We start from the raw sequence: 13,795 nt of genomic DNA on the forward strand, positions 1-13,795 counted from the left end.
AGCTGAACAACCTGGCCCTGGACCGCGCAATTTCATTTGTGGGCTAGCAGCCAGCCATCAGCTTGAGATTGTTCTTTTCACATGTACGAGATTGACTGGATATGAATGCTCGAGAGGGGTGGAGGTAACAAGATGCTGGGAAGAAAATAAAAAGCACAAATAAAGTAAAGATGTAGTCCATGTGCTGACAACTGCGGTAGTCATCCTATCCCGTTGTGGAGTGCGTCGAGTAAGGGTACAAAAGGAACGGCTGCTACTGCGGCTGCTACCTCGACAAGGCGACAGGCGAAAGGCGAACTGCAGTATCGGCCACATGGAGAGTCGGAGCCACTATGTTGCAAAACCCCAAGGCGCTACTTGCTATTGCCTATTAGAGTCCCGGAGAACGAGCAGGATTCTTTCGCACCACGGCTGATGCTGGTAGCTTCATACAAATATTACCACCAATGCCGCGAATAGCATTAGCAGTAGCATGTTCGGCACCGCATCATCGCCGTGTATCTTGGTCCATGCGTCGCCAAGCTACGGCTAAAGGGTTGGCCTGGCTCTCAGCGAGAGCCTTGGCAAGCCATCAGAAGGGACGACAGCCGTACATGCTAGCATCTAGAAGTAGTGCTGCCATTCTGTTTGGTTGATGAACCCGGCAGCACTTCCCCATGGGTGCCCCAAAAGCGCTGCGGCGTCTGCATCATCGAGCTCAGGTGCCACTACTCCATACATAGCACACCCGACTTCGATGATGCAGACCGCATCATTCATCCCCGAGTATTTGCCCCGGAACACTCTTCCGTTACCGCTTCAGGGATCCAGGTGGCTGGGAGGGTGACATTGCGGCACATCGCCAGCATCCGCGGTCAAGATAGATTTGTACGCTGCTAGCACGAGTATGTCGCTGCCTCTTGTTGGCTGTTCTGGCCTACTACACGACGCCAGTTGAGAAGACACTATCGACGCTTCATGCCAGCCCACCATGCAAGGAGGATCTAGCCGCATGAGTTAACTTACCAGCTCTGCGAGTTGAGGGCAGCTCCACAAGGCGAAACGTCTCTTCTAAAAGCGACGGCCCATTTGAACTTGTGCCTGGTGCCATCGGCTGTTGTTAGAGGGCGTCAGTCGCACTGCAAGCTCCGTATAAATCAATCGGAATATTAGCTGTACATTCAGATAAGCGAACAGCAAAGTTCTGGGTAAGATTCTTAGTCGTGAAAACTCCCACGGAGTTGTTCTACCACTGCTGTCCTTACTCATACTGTACGGATCCCAAGAGTCATCCAAATCACATGAAAGCAAAAATGAGGTGATGAAGAGCAACAACTGGTACAAGAAGCTGACCATTAAGCGTCACATTGCCAACCGGAGCTGAAGACGGCCTGGCTCTGGCCCACTTTTCGAAGCCTGTCTGGCCCCCTATTATCACCATATTGCAGAGCACAGATACGGACTGCAAGTGCCTGTACAAGTATAGCTTCGTACGGCGGGGTGCGCAAGCAAGGAGGACTTAGTGCGGCAGAGGTGACAAGACAGAGTCGCAACAGATACCATCACGAGACAAGGCTGCATCTTCACCGTTGTTCGGGCTTGAGGCGTTGAGACGGTCTCCATGTTGGCAGAAACATGCATCTTCCAGTAGCGGCGGTGCTGCTACTACTACTACCACCACCACCACAACACACCAGCATGCATCCTATAAACTTCTAAATCATTATGGACACCAACTCCGCGTCATGCATGCTGTTTGTACCCCCTACACCCTCCTGCACTGTTGGTCTGATCTTTCTAGGTCCGGGTATGCAGGCCGCCCGAGCCACCGAAAAATACGGAGCCATTCCATGTCCTTGCTAGGCTCGACTCCTTTCTCTAGCAAAGAGCAAAAACACAAGCTACTAGTTAGGGCTGCTACTCCATACTTCCCTTTTTTGCTCCTCTGGCCTCCTTAATCGCGTGCCAGGCTCGCTGCCAGCCTAAATTGCGGCGGTAGATAGCCCCTAGTCATCATGTGCGGAGAATGCTACAGGTTACCTGCAGGCATGCATTCTGTGTGCCCGTGCTGAACATGGCCACGCAGTAGTATCATATCACATGCAGGCAGTTTTTCGATATACTGCAGTACCTATACGAAGCAGTTTCACTACGGCAAACCCTCCGTAGCCCTACCACGAGCAAAGGTAAACTAGTGCCACAAAGTACGTATCTCTGTGCACAAGTACAGCCGTGTTATTACAGAGATGTATTGTATGGATGATGTCTCATAATCTGTCCTATAGGATCGTATCCCGTTGGGAGACGTTCATCCGTCTGCAGGAAGCCAAGGCCCCAAGGCCATACGGTAGCCGACTTACATGGATTCTCGACCGCATTGTTGCAGCAGGGGCTCCACCGCCTGCCAATCGAGCCCTGACTCTCTCGTCTCTGCGCTGTTGTCTCCAATAACCATCCAAGGACTGGCACGGCATTCCCGTGTCTCTCTATCATAAGTCCACGCCAGGCAACTCTTCCTATTCCGGCACTTGAGGCGGCACGCGTCTGCCGATACGATCTCCGTTGCTTCGTCGCCCATCGGCCCCACGTAGTCCCGCATCTGACGTGCCGGCTCGCTGCCAGCTTTCTGAAGTGAAGTGTTGGCAAACAGCTCCCACAGCTCACCCCAGACCACGGGCTGCTTCCTCTTGGAGAGTACATGGCCGATGTTTTCCATGGACCCTGGCTTGCGGAGACCATGGAGGGATACCAGGGGCGAACAGAGGCGGTCTCCCAGGACTCGGGCCATCTCGGGGGGCTCACCGTTGAAATAGTGGCTATACCGCTCGTCGACATATATCCCCAGTTTGATCAGCGTCAACCCTACCAGTCGGTCACCCCATGTCTCGTCGAGCGAGTTGATATATGACTGGGCGACAATGTCGGGGCGATCGAATAATCGCCGAACTGCGTCTCCTGAGAGCAAGATGCCAGACCCTCCATGTGCAAATCGAGTTTTGTAGTCGCCTACCGCATTGCCTATGTACCATGGCCTGGCAGGATCCAAGTGGCTTAGCAGAAGATACAGTGAAGGCCCAATCAAGAAGGTATCGTCGTCTAGAATAATGTACCATTTCTTGTTGGGCATCTTTCTGTAAGCCAACTCCATGCTTGTTATGAACTTGACCGCTTAGATGTTAGCAGTAGTATAACGAATAGAGGGGGAGGGTGAGGTTTTCCACCCATAAACTACCTTCAAGGCGTCCAACTCCCACCCAAAACTTTGTCCAAGCTCATTCGCCTTATCCTCTTCGGAGGAGTCTATGGCTTCTTGTAGAGAGCGGTACTTCCCGAAGCGGGGATGGTCTCGTAATGAGTGGCCAACTTTGGTCTCCATCATCAAATTCACAACATTGTGCACGCTAGGTGACCCATCAAGCGTCTTGTTTGCCGCAGTCCAATCGCCAGCCACAATAAAGTTGCTATTTTCTTCGCCTAGAATGTCACCGCTGCGGGAGAAAGCGTTGATGAGTGCAGGTACCCGGTGTCGTGTGCCATAGCCGGTTTTGATGATATAGCCGACATCCTCGCGTAGGCTTAATGGGTAAGGCTCAGGACGCTGGTCCAGCCATGCGTCTCGGTTCGTAGTGGACGCACGGAGCGAATTCAAAATTCGAGAAGCATTGAAGTTGACAGCCAGCTTGATTGGAGAGCTGGGGGCAGCAGGAGGTAATTGGCACTGAGGGTGATGAAGAGACTAGTGAACAAGAGAATAAACCGTCGGCGGGCATATCGTGGCATAAGGATCATGGCGACCCGGTAATCTGACCGAAACAACACACAGGTGGAAGCTTTTTTTTAGTGTTTCCGAGATGATGTTGACTCATAGGACAACTGATTTTCCACCACAACACAAAGCCAGTAAGCAATAATTGCTTCGAGAAACAGATGAAAAGACGAAAAGCTTCAATGGATCATCATTAACAGAACAGTGGAAATGAGTAGCATCATTATACCAGCTCCTCTAGATCTAAGGTGGCTATATCCAACGCTATAACATTCATAGCTTTCAGGGGCTTTCTTTTTTTATTCCACTCTCCATCCTCATTGCTGCTCTGAAAGTGGCAATTGTATTCCAAGATCTGCATCGAAAGCTAGGGTCAGCAGCTACTGTACATTCATGCCCTGCCTTTAAAGCCGCATCATGCCCACTCTCACCAATTCTCCATATTCCTTGCGCAGATCAGGGAACGTATGGTCCTATTATTACATCAAACAGTAGAGACGTCTCCGCGGCTCGTTTTCCTTCTGTTATCGTCCTATTCTCACAGGCAGTTACCGTTACTCTATCCACTGTGCAACGCAAGTGTGAAACTCCCTCAAAGGGGGCTAAATGCCGTGTCAGTTTACTAGCGGAATGATCGACGATGAGTGACGCGCGTTTGTGGCTGTAAATTTCAAGCACACCGTCCATGGAACCATTTATTTTTATGTACATAGTATACAGCACATCTACTGCAGTAAGAGCCCAAAGCTTTGGTAACCGAATTTAGAACAAATTAGTGTAATCATATGAGAGCTTACAAGCAAAGACCATTCTTATCCAACTTGTCGCTGAATGGATCTACCAAAGTAGACATGGCAAAAAAGGGCAATTGCAGGCAATTGCAGGCAATTCATGGCGAAGCAAGACCAATTAGCCTGAAAAAGGAAACTTTGCTGACTCACAAAATGGGGGTTAAAGAGTTAACTGGGATACTTCTTGCAATTAAGCTTAATTAGTCGTACATAAATGGTAGACGAGCTATCGGACATCCGCGAAATGAAGAATGACAAAAGACATTTCTATATAAAGACTTTGGCTATCTCAAAAATCACGTTTCTAAAAAAAGACATTCTCTTATTATTAGATCCATATTTAAATTACACCTGCTTTCTTCTAGAATGATGGGGAACAGGCTAGCCACATTTCGTCTGTCGTCTCCTCGGGGAAATTATGTCGTCTGTCATGGGCAATCTCATCTAATTAAGTGGCACAGACCAACATTAAAATACCCAAATCTACAACAATATACTGCAAGCAACGCTTTTTTTTTAGATGCTACTTATCATACAAGTACCTGTACTTTCTTACAATGCTCTTCTTTCATGTGAATATCCACCCCCCTTTCATTCGATTATTTCCCAAGTAATAATACTCCCCCTTCTCCCATTCTCTCCTTCCTCTATTCATATGTTCAACATAAGTTCCTCGGCCGGGCAAGCCCAGCAAGTTCTAGTCCCAATATGTTCTTTTTTTGGTCTCCTTTTACGACTTTCTACAGTAGTGCAAACCCCCGAAATTGGAAGAAAAACGCCGGAAAATGCATAAAAGCAAATAGAATGAAAGAAAAGGGGCAAGATTCCTGCTAAAATCACGAATGATCCTTTGACATACGCAGTCAAAATTGCATGTGACAGTTGCATGTGATAGCATGCTGTAATCATGTTCAGTTCATTGGGAAACAATCGTTCCTCATTGCTCAGTGTCCAGCTCGTAGAAGAGCAGATAGACTTCTTTCTGCATGCCCAAGACTTCGCTTGTCTTTGCCTCGCGCACTTTTTCATCGCTGACTCGCCACCACTTTTCCGCAAGCTTTCGCTTCTTAGGTCGAGGTTGAGACTTGGCCACGCCAGGGGATGAAGCTCCATTAAGGCTTGACCTAGGAGGCGCGAGCTTAGACAGCGCTGACTTGGTAGATGCGGCTACAGATCGAAGGCTGCTGGTCTCGCCGTCTCTATCTTTGCCGTTCATCATGGGTTTCGGGAGATCGACAGGAACGCTCCGCGGAGGAGGCCCAGTAGATTCTAACGATGGCGTGGATGAGGTAGTGTCTGAGGATGGCGACAGCAAATCTGGAGTTGAGATAGAAGGGCTATCGGCTTGACGGGCTGAAATCTGCGGTGTTGAAAGGGGCGTCGGCGTCTTGCTATAGATTTCAGATTTTTGAAACGTATTGATGTTCGCAAAAGGAGATGGCGTATTTTGCCGCCGAAATGCTTCGTAGTGGCCACTGTTATGGCCTCCCCTATGTGTCACGACGCCGAGTAGCTTATACTTGTGCTGCTCTGCAACACTCCCTAGAGGTAATCGCTCAGGAAACGACACCTTGGCCGAATTTTTCTGCGTGATCTGACCAACACCATAAATTGATCGAGATAGGTGAACGGCTAAGATTCTGGGAAATGTAGACATGCGTGTCGTCTTGGCAATCTTTCTCTTCGGCGCATACCGAATATCGCCGAGTTCCACGTCTTCGGGCGGTCGTTCGGGGTCGGTCTCTATAGCCATCTGAAGCCTTTCGATATTTTCTTGAGCTAGGGCTCTGAAGCTCTCGGACGTCGATTTGGCCATTTCGTGTTCGAGGTTGGTCTTAGTCTGTACTAGACGGCACATTTCGCATTTAAAATCGTCGATATACTCCGTCTTGAATATACCGTCAAAGCAAGCGCTCAATGAGGTTGACGAGACTTGCGGAACTGCCAGTGTCAGAGTACAAAAAGTCTCTTCTCTTGGCTTGGTGGTGTAGCCGCAAGTCTGGCACTGAATATGCGACTCATATTTTCCTTCCAAGGGAAATCCTTCCTCGAGCTCCGGCTGGACGCGAATCTCGCGAACTGCCCTCTGCACTTCTGCCAAGTCGATATTGATTGCTACTCCGGTAGTGCTGTCGGCAGCATCCTCCGACCTGTCGGTATCGTTGCCATCCTTGGAGTTCGAATCGGCTGCTGCCATGATGCCCAAGTTGCGGGCATGCAACCGCGCGCGCTCGCCGGCATGATATTCGTCCTTGAGTCGTTCTGCTACAATCTGCAAAAACTCTTGCGCATCCTGCTGCTGTCTGCTGATGCGCTGCTTGAAAGCTATCTCCAGCACCTTGACAAACGGGAAGGGCGAGATGGCCTTTTTTGAAATGGGCCGCTCATTAAGCGCATCCAGCATCTCCTTTAGCCCATGTGTTACCAGTCCATCCTGAAGACCCTGCAGCTTCCACTGCGCAAGCTGTGTCCCATCCAGGGGCTGCACCAAGTTGGCGTACACGGCCGGGTCTTCGATGCGGCGGCGATGTGTCTCGCGGATCAGATAGACCCGCAGCTCGCCCAGGCCGGCCAAGGCTTGCAGCACCGAGTTGATGAAGCAGTCATTCGCCTGGTTGCGCAGGCCGACAATGGTTTTCTTGCGCGAGCTGGTGGTGTCGTGGTCGATGGTGAAGGTTGGACCGAAGACGTAGATGAGGGCGGCTGCGGCGAGGGACGCTCCGGCGGCGTATGAAACAACCGACGTCGTTTTATCGGGCATGGCTGAGGCTTGATGAGGATCTCGCTGGCAGCGAAGCGGAAGCCTCGGGTCGACGGGCACGAAGGTGCGGAGTCGCGGATATCCGAGATCGAGAGGGAGACGGCAGAGTCCGCCAAGAAAAGGGAACAAAAAACAGACTGCCGGCTCGGCCGCACAGGGCAGACTGAGATTCGGGCTCGGCGTGCGTTCGAGCGTCAGACGGCTGTGGCAGACGTGGCTGGTGGTGACGGCATTGCAGGACGGTTTCTGGGCGTGAAGAAGAGCAAAATAAGCGGCACGTCACACAAGGCCGGCGAATCCAGCGTCAGATTCTGTCTGGAGACAGATTGGCTGCGTCGACTAGGCCCAGTACGAGATACTTGTGCGAGACGGTCCGCAATATTATGTGGCACGCCCAGAAGGCCGACTCCGCTATCTGCAATGCGCGATCGCGAACGAACCGGAGGCTGACGGCGGGGGAGCCCCAGGATCTTAGCGTTGCCTGGCAGATGTCAAGGAGCCTTTCGTGCCGTCTGTCACGCACGCATTGTGGCTGTCGGCCGTGGAGCGGACGAGGTTGAGTCTCTCTGCTCTCTGTTCGCGTGTTCGGGTTCGGCAAGCAGTGCTTCGTATCAGCTCCAGATCCTGGCCAGAAGGCAGTGGATATTTCCAGATCCAGCAGCAACGGGGCCCTCCTGGCTCTCTTCGTCTTCGTCGCCCCCGAAACTTCTGGGTCCCGATTTTCGGGACCGGCAGGCTGGTTTGCGTTTGTGCCTGGGCTAAAGAGCGAAGCGCCGATTAGGCTATGAGGCGTGCGACGTTAGCCGGACTTTTAGGCCCCCCAACGCCGAGCCGTGGTTGAGCCGAAGTCTGGGGGCGAAGATGCGTGTACAAGTAGTTACCCTGGAAGACATCATATGGAGGATATGCGGAATTATACATACAATGATAGTTCAAAAGATGTGCAGCCTTATTCTTGATTTGACTAGACTCCGTTTCAGTAGCGAATACCTTAGGCAAGATCCATAACACACGTGTGTACGTAGCTACTTTATGTAAGTTAAACTAAGAGATATTGGACGTCTCTATTACGAATATCTCTGAAAAATAGGCATTGTTACCATCTGTTGTCCGTCATTACCGGAACAATAGATTTTATATAGCCAAATGATGCAATTGTTGCAATTTCCCCCTAAATTCTTCACTAAATGCATTCAATTATCGCAAAAGAGGAGACTTTGAGAATGGCTGTAAGGAAAAGATGCTCCAGCATTTCTTTGCATACGTGTTCATGAGAATACTTGCAATAGACGTATTGTTCGAATAATACACGGTTTACAATGCTAAAGACAATTGCTTGAGATAACAATGATGTTTCGCTGGGCTATATTTGATATATAATAGACGGCGCTTGGCCTTATGGTCGTAGTTATAAGCTCTTTGTAAATGACCATCTATCCATTGCTTAACAAGTTGTTGCGTCTCCAAGTCCAAGATCGTTAGCTGCCAACAAAAACTCCATGAAGCCAGCACTGGTTGCACGGAGGTTGGAGTTATACTGAGAGACTGATGGGTAGAATGGGCAAGATGCGGCGTTGTTGGGGAAGCCAAACTCCACTGTGAATGAGTGAACAAGACTCTTGGTAGGGTCGGAAAAGTGTCGCGAATAAGCATAATCGTCACTGGCGCCCGACGTGGGATACAGATTGGCTGACTGGAAGGCATCATAACTGCGACCACCGCCGCCGGTCAATCCAGAAGCAATGCGGTTAGCTGCAGTGATTTTATCGTTGAGTTCAGCCTGAGGAACATATTCGCCGTAGCCCCTGCCAGGACTGGGAGTGTCTGTGAGAATGCCTCGGACGCTGCTGTAGGAGCTGTTGAGGAAGTTCATGTACGAATACTGGGACTGGTTTTCGTCGCTACCCCAGTTCCATAGCACGTCACCTGCATAAGAATGAAGGTCGACAAACCAACGGATCTTGGAGAATGTGTCAAACACCCACTTGATGTTCTTGGTCTCGGCTTCAGAGAAAGCACTGGTTCCGTGGTAAGTCTCAGAGCTAGGAGACGTTGAGGCGACGCTTGACTGCACTGAAGAGGAGAACAGGCGGGTGAAGTCCCAAAGGAAATCAAAGTTTCGGTTCAGATCGACTCCTCCTGAGTTGGAGTTGCGGTTCTTTCGCCAGCAGCTGTTGGTTGACTGGTCATAGGCCACTCCATCCGGATTGCTAAGTGGAATGATGACTAGTCCTGTGGACAGGGCGGTTTTCACCTGGGCGTTGGTATACGACTTGGATCCGTATGTAAGACCAACGTTATTCTTATTTGCGTACAGCAGGTCGGCAGCGAAGTAGAGTACGCTATCCATAGACCCGCGCTCTCGAGCATGGATGTTGCCGTTAATGAATGTGCGATAGGCGTTGGAACAAGTACCGTTCCCGCCAATTTGGGCCCCAATAACGGTGGCTCCCTGGGCTGTCTTGTATGGGGTATTGAATGTTTGGATCCCGTAAGTATTTACGAGGCCTTGTAGGCCACTCTTGATCTCATTGACGTTGAGGAGGGTGCTAAAAGAAGTGGATGACGACTGAGTGCCTAGCCCTCTTGGTGCAGTTGAGCCGCCATCAAATCTGTCGCCCTTTCCAATCGGAGTTCCGTTGCTGCCCTGGCGGCGGACGATTGGCTTCATCTCAGTTTCGTCACGCTCATGAGGGAGAAGACATGCCGATGTCACTTGGGTGAGCGCGAGAAGCGCCCAAGGAAGAACCGTCTTCATTTTCTTTTATGCGTTGTTGCTTTCTGTAAGAAGAATGAATAAAGAAACAGAGGTGTTTCCGGATTCTGATAGAGAAATTCCCTTTCTTTATAGAACTCAAGGATATGATGCGATTCCGGATCGCCGCACGTTATTGGGGAATAATAGCAGTGTTACATCGAAACTATGCGGCAATCCGCCCACATCCGGAAGCTGGAGATAGTCGAGGGGAAAGTCTTAGTTGAGCTGCCCAAAGAAGATAGCCTTTTTATTCTGGGGATTGAGAATAAATAGTAATTAGAGTTGCATTCGAGGCGGTCGCTTGGCTCTCGCCGTTATAAGAGAGACAAAAGTGCCAAGTGCCCCACGTCGGGCATTTGCACTCATAATGCCGACTACAAAGAAGAGACAGTGTACAAAAGCATAGTGGGTTAGGGTGATGCGAATATCCGAAGGACAATCTGATGAAATGAAAATCTGACGATGACAAGACCGGTTATCTAGGCGGCAATGTTTACTATCTACTGTATTACTACCTTCACAAAATTTCTAGCCCTACAGCACGATTGATTCCCATCTGCTGTATAACGGTGCGTGTATTGCGTACCTACGTAGATCTTCGTACTTATGATTGCGATATTGGTGGTCGGTCTGTGTACTAGGTGAATCAACTGCAAGGAATTTTTGTGCATGAGACAGATAACGGATTATCCCTACCAGATTAAGAAGGTCATTAGACAACAGTCTCACGGCAGTGTATGTAGTGTCTCAATCCTGGCAGAGCCGGAGAGCTCGTCTACTGGATTAAATCTGCATTCCACACAGATAACAGGAACATCTCCTACGTAGACACGGAGTAATTGCAGAAGAGCTTGGTCTCTTCGCCTGTTTCGTAAGATGCTCCGATCTTTTGTCTCAAGAGGGGCAAATGGAGTGGTGTGTTAGTACTACGTGTACCTACGTGCACCGTAGCCCGTTACCAAGTGCCTCGAGTTGTTAGCTACATGCATCTAGCGCGGGGTTTGTTACTCTGAGAAGAGGAATTATGATTATAACTCTAAATTTAATCTTTAGAGCAAATATGCCATCAATTGATCCTGCCTGTACTCCGTAGAGATGGCTCAGCTTCCTATTGCAGCAATAGCGCCCCGGCAGAGAAAGGACTGGACGTACTTAAGCGGCATGTACCTACATGTACCGTTCGCGCATATAATATGCATATACAGCACTCTTTAGCTTCATCACAGTGCTTTTACGCTACATCATAGCGCTCTCTTAACCCATCTGGACATCTATGGACTATAAATGTCTCATGCGTTCCAATCGCAGTGGCCTTTCTCTTTAAACAAATAGATAAAATCATATAATATGGCAAACGCCGTGAATGAAAATGTTTTCATACTCAATCATCTATCTCTTCTATATATCGATTCAACAAACTCTTCTAAGTTGTCTCCCTTGGGTCGGGCAATCATTGTATTTTTGCAGAGGGCACTTCATTATAATGAGCTACGCGAGATCTCCATGATATAGATCGTAGACAAGTAGCTGGACCCTACAGAGTACATAGGTACATGCAGCAATGCAATGCGGTATTACATCGTCGCCTTTACACTATGTGTCTTCCTTGTGGGCTATTTTGACTGCAGAAAATAGGCGTTTACGAAGGATCGAAAAGTATGAGCGACAATTTAGTTTCAATTGTCCGTCTAAAAATGCTGATCGCTGTGCACCCAACAAGCTGTCTCTGAACTTTGGTCGAGTTCGAGCTTGAGCTCGAGGCGCTTTTCTCACCAACTTATCACGTGATGGCTTTCTGGACGGCAGAGCTCACTCTAGTGGCTCTGAGTAACTTTTTGGCTGCATTCAGATTTTTCCCATGTCCGTAGCTGAGATTCAAGCAAATCAAGCTTACATCCTGCGAAAGTGAATATATGCAATTGGAGAGCCAGTTGCACAGCATATTCTTTTGCGGCGCTTGATTTTCATCTCAACTTCATTATAAAATTTCGAAAAAATGGCCGACCAGCAACAGTCACCATGCCGCATCCTGGTTATGGCCTCTGGCTTTGGCTCAAACTTCCAGGCTCTCATTGACGCTGTTGCCGCGGGACGGATCCGAAATAGCAAGATTATTCGTCTTGTCGTGAATAGGAGAAATGTGCAATCAATTAAGCGAGCAGAAAGCGCAGGTAGGACAATTTTTTAGAACTGGCATTGATGCATTCTAACTCAATATTAGGCATTCCTTGGGAGTATTTCAACTTAATCAGCAACGGATTTATAGCCAAGGGAGAAAAGGACGAGCAGAAAGTTGCTGAAGCTCGGTATAGATATGATGCTGCACTGGCCGAGAGGGTATTATCAGCAGAAGAGAAGCCAGAGCTAATTGTCCTCGCTGGGTGGATGCATGTATTCTCAGGTGGCTTCCTGGAGCCTATGGAAAAAGCAGGTGTGAAAGTTATCAATTTACATCCGGCCTTGCCTGGTAGGTTATATTCCGAGAGCCGGTGCTGAGACTAAGCTTGTCTAACTATAGCCTTGACAGGGGAGTTTGATGGAGCTGGTGCAATCGAGAGAGCTTTTGCAGAGCTCAAAGCTGGCCGAATAACACGCACTGGTATCATGGCTCACTATGTTATCCAAGAGGTGGATAGAGGTACTCCTATTATGGTTCAAGAGATTGAGTGGAACGGAGAGGAGCTTCACGAGCTCGAGGACAAGATTCATTCGCGGGAGCATGAGCTGATTGTGAAGGCTACGGCGAAAGTGGTTGATGAGATATTGGAAAAGCGGGCAAAGCAAGTCTAAAGCATATTCAGACCCCTCATGTTGTAATCAATCAACAGCGTTTGTTGCGCATGCACAGTCTCCAACTCAGCGGCGTAGCCTGTGTTAGCAACTTCGCGTGCCAGGCGACGTAACAATGCCTCCAACATATCACGACTTCGAAATGCACACCAAGAAGCATCTCTGAACGTTATAGTGGACGGCAGGCAAGCATAGGTCTTCTGGCTACTATACAGCTGACAAAAGCATCTTGCGACTGTTTAACCCTAGCTATGAAAACTATGGATACTTAAAGCGATCTTTTAAGCTTTCTTTATAGGTGGCTGATTATTGGATGGAAGTCAAAACGCCTTTGCTGATGCTTACCGGTTCTATGCTTGACTCAGCCGAGCCATTAGATAGTCGCAGAAGCCGCTCACAATCCTTTCAGTCATCCATGAGAAATACATATATGGAAGCTTACAGAACCTAAATCTTTGATGACGGAGCAGCAGAGTTTTTCGATGCTCCTTTTGAGAAAATTCGCCTCATTGTATGGCTCGAGGATGAGTCACTGCTGGTAGAAAGAAGAGCAGTCCAGGGACTACGGCTCAATTTTTGTTGGAAAATCAAGAATAAGAAAAGAAAAGAGAAGAGAAGAAGAGAAAAGGTGATGCATTTCGATTACAGCGCAAGAACTTGACGAGACAATTGGCTACCTACCTAGATACGCTCGACATATTCTGCACTATGACATACAATGTCATGCTCAATAACAAAAGAGCGTATCCAAAATTTCATATTAGGTGTTCAATTGTGGTCACCCGACTATTAAACGTCATCTCACTCCCGTTTAGATCATGGGGGCAGTGTGCTTTTTGCATGAACTAAACAGCCTAGAACTTTGGAATCTGGAGCATCTCCGCCTAACGCGGCTGTCAGGCCCCCATGCGTACCCGATATTTTAAGTGAGAGCCAATATTATTTAATTT

At 48.8% G+C, this 13,795-nt stretch overlaps 4 protein-coding genes across 4 annotated transcripts; 1 reads left to right on the forward strand and 3 right to left on the reverse strand.

Moving 5' to 3' along the window:
* Positions 1-2,245: 2,245 nt before the first annotated feature.
* Positions 2,246-3,768, reverse strand: TrAFT101_003877 (uncharacterized protein; the record flags this gene model as incomplete). Its single annotated transcript, XM_066127015.1, has 3 exons — positions 2,246-3,139; positions 3,212-3,671; positions 3,737-3,768. The coding sequence occupies 3 exons, from the start codon at positions 3,766-3,768 to the stop codon at positions 2,336-2,338; spliced, it is 1,296 nt and encodes a 431-aa protein (XP_065983123.1). The 3' UTR covers positions 2,246-2,335.
* Positions 3,769-5,473: 1,705 nt separating this feature from the next.
* Positions 5,474-7,297, reverse strand: TrAFT101_003878 (uncharacterized protein; the record flags this gene model as incomplete). Its single annotated transcript, XM_024903149.2, has 1 exon — positions 5,474-7,297. The coding sequence occupies one exon, from the start codon at positions 7,295-7,297 to the stop codon at positions 5,474-5,476; it is 1,824 nt and encodes a 607-aa protein (XP_024766353.1).
* Positions 7,298-8,741: 1,444 nt separating this feature from the next.
* TrAFT101_003879 (uncharacterized protein) lies at positions 8,742-10,055 on the reverse strand (the record flags this gene model as incomplete). The annotated part of the gene is made up of 1 exon (XM_024903148.2): positions 8,742-10,055. The coding sequence occupies one exon, from the start codon at positions 10,053-10,055 to the stop codon at positions 8,742-8,744; it is 1,314 nt and encodes a 437-aa protein (XP_024766352.1).
* A 1,996-nt stretch (positions 10,056-12,051) lies between these two features.
* Positions 12,052-12,845, forward strand: TrAFT101_003880 (uncharacterized protein; the record flags this gene model as incomplete). Its single annotated transcript, XM_024909270.1, has 3 exons — positions 12,052-12,226; positions 12,277-12,522; positions 12,583-12,845. 3 exons carry the CDS (start codon positions 12,052-12,054, stop codon positions 12,843-12,845), a joined length of 684 nt encoding a protein of 227 aa, XP_024766351.1.
* Between the last annotated feature and the right edge of the window lie 950 nt (positions 12,846-13,795).

Source organism: Trichoderma asperellum, chromosome 2 (genome assembly GCF_020647865.1).
Source record: "Trichoderma asperellum chromosome 2, complete sequence".
NCBI lineage: Eukaryota > Fungi > Ascomycota > Sordariomycetes > Hypocreales > Hypocreaceae > Trichoderma > Trichoderma asperellum.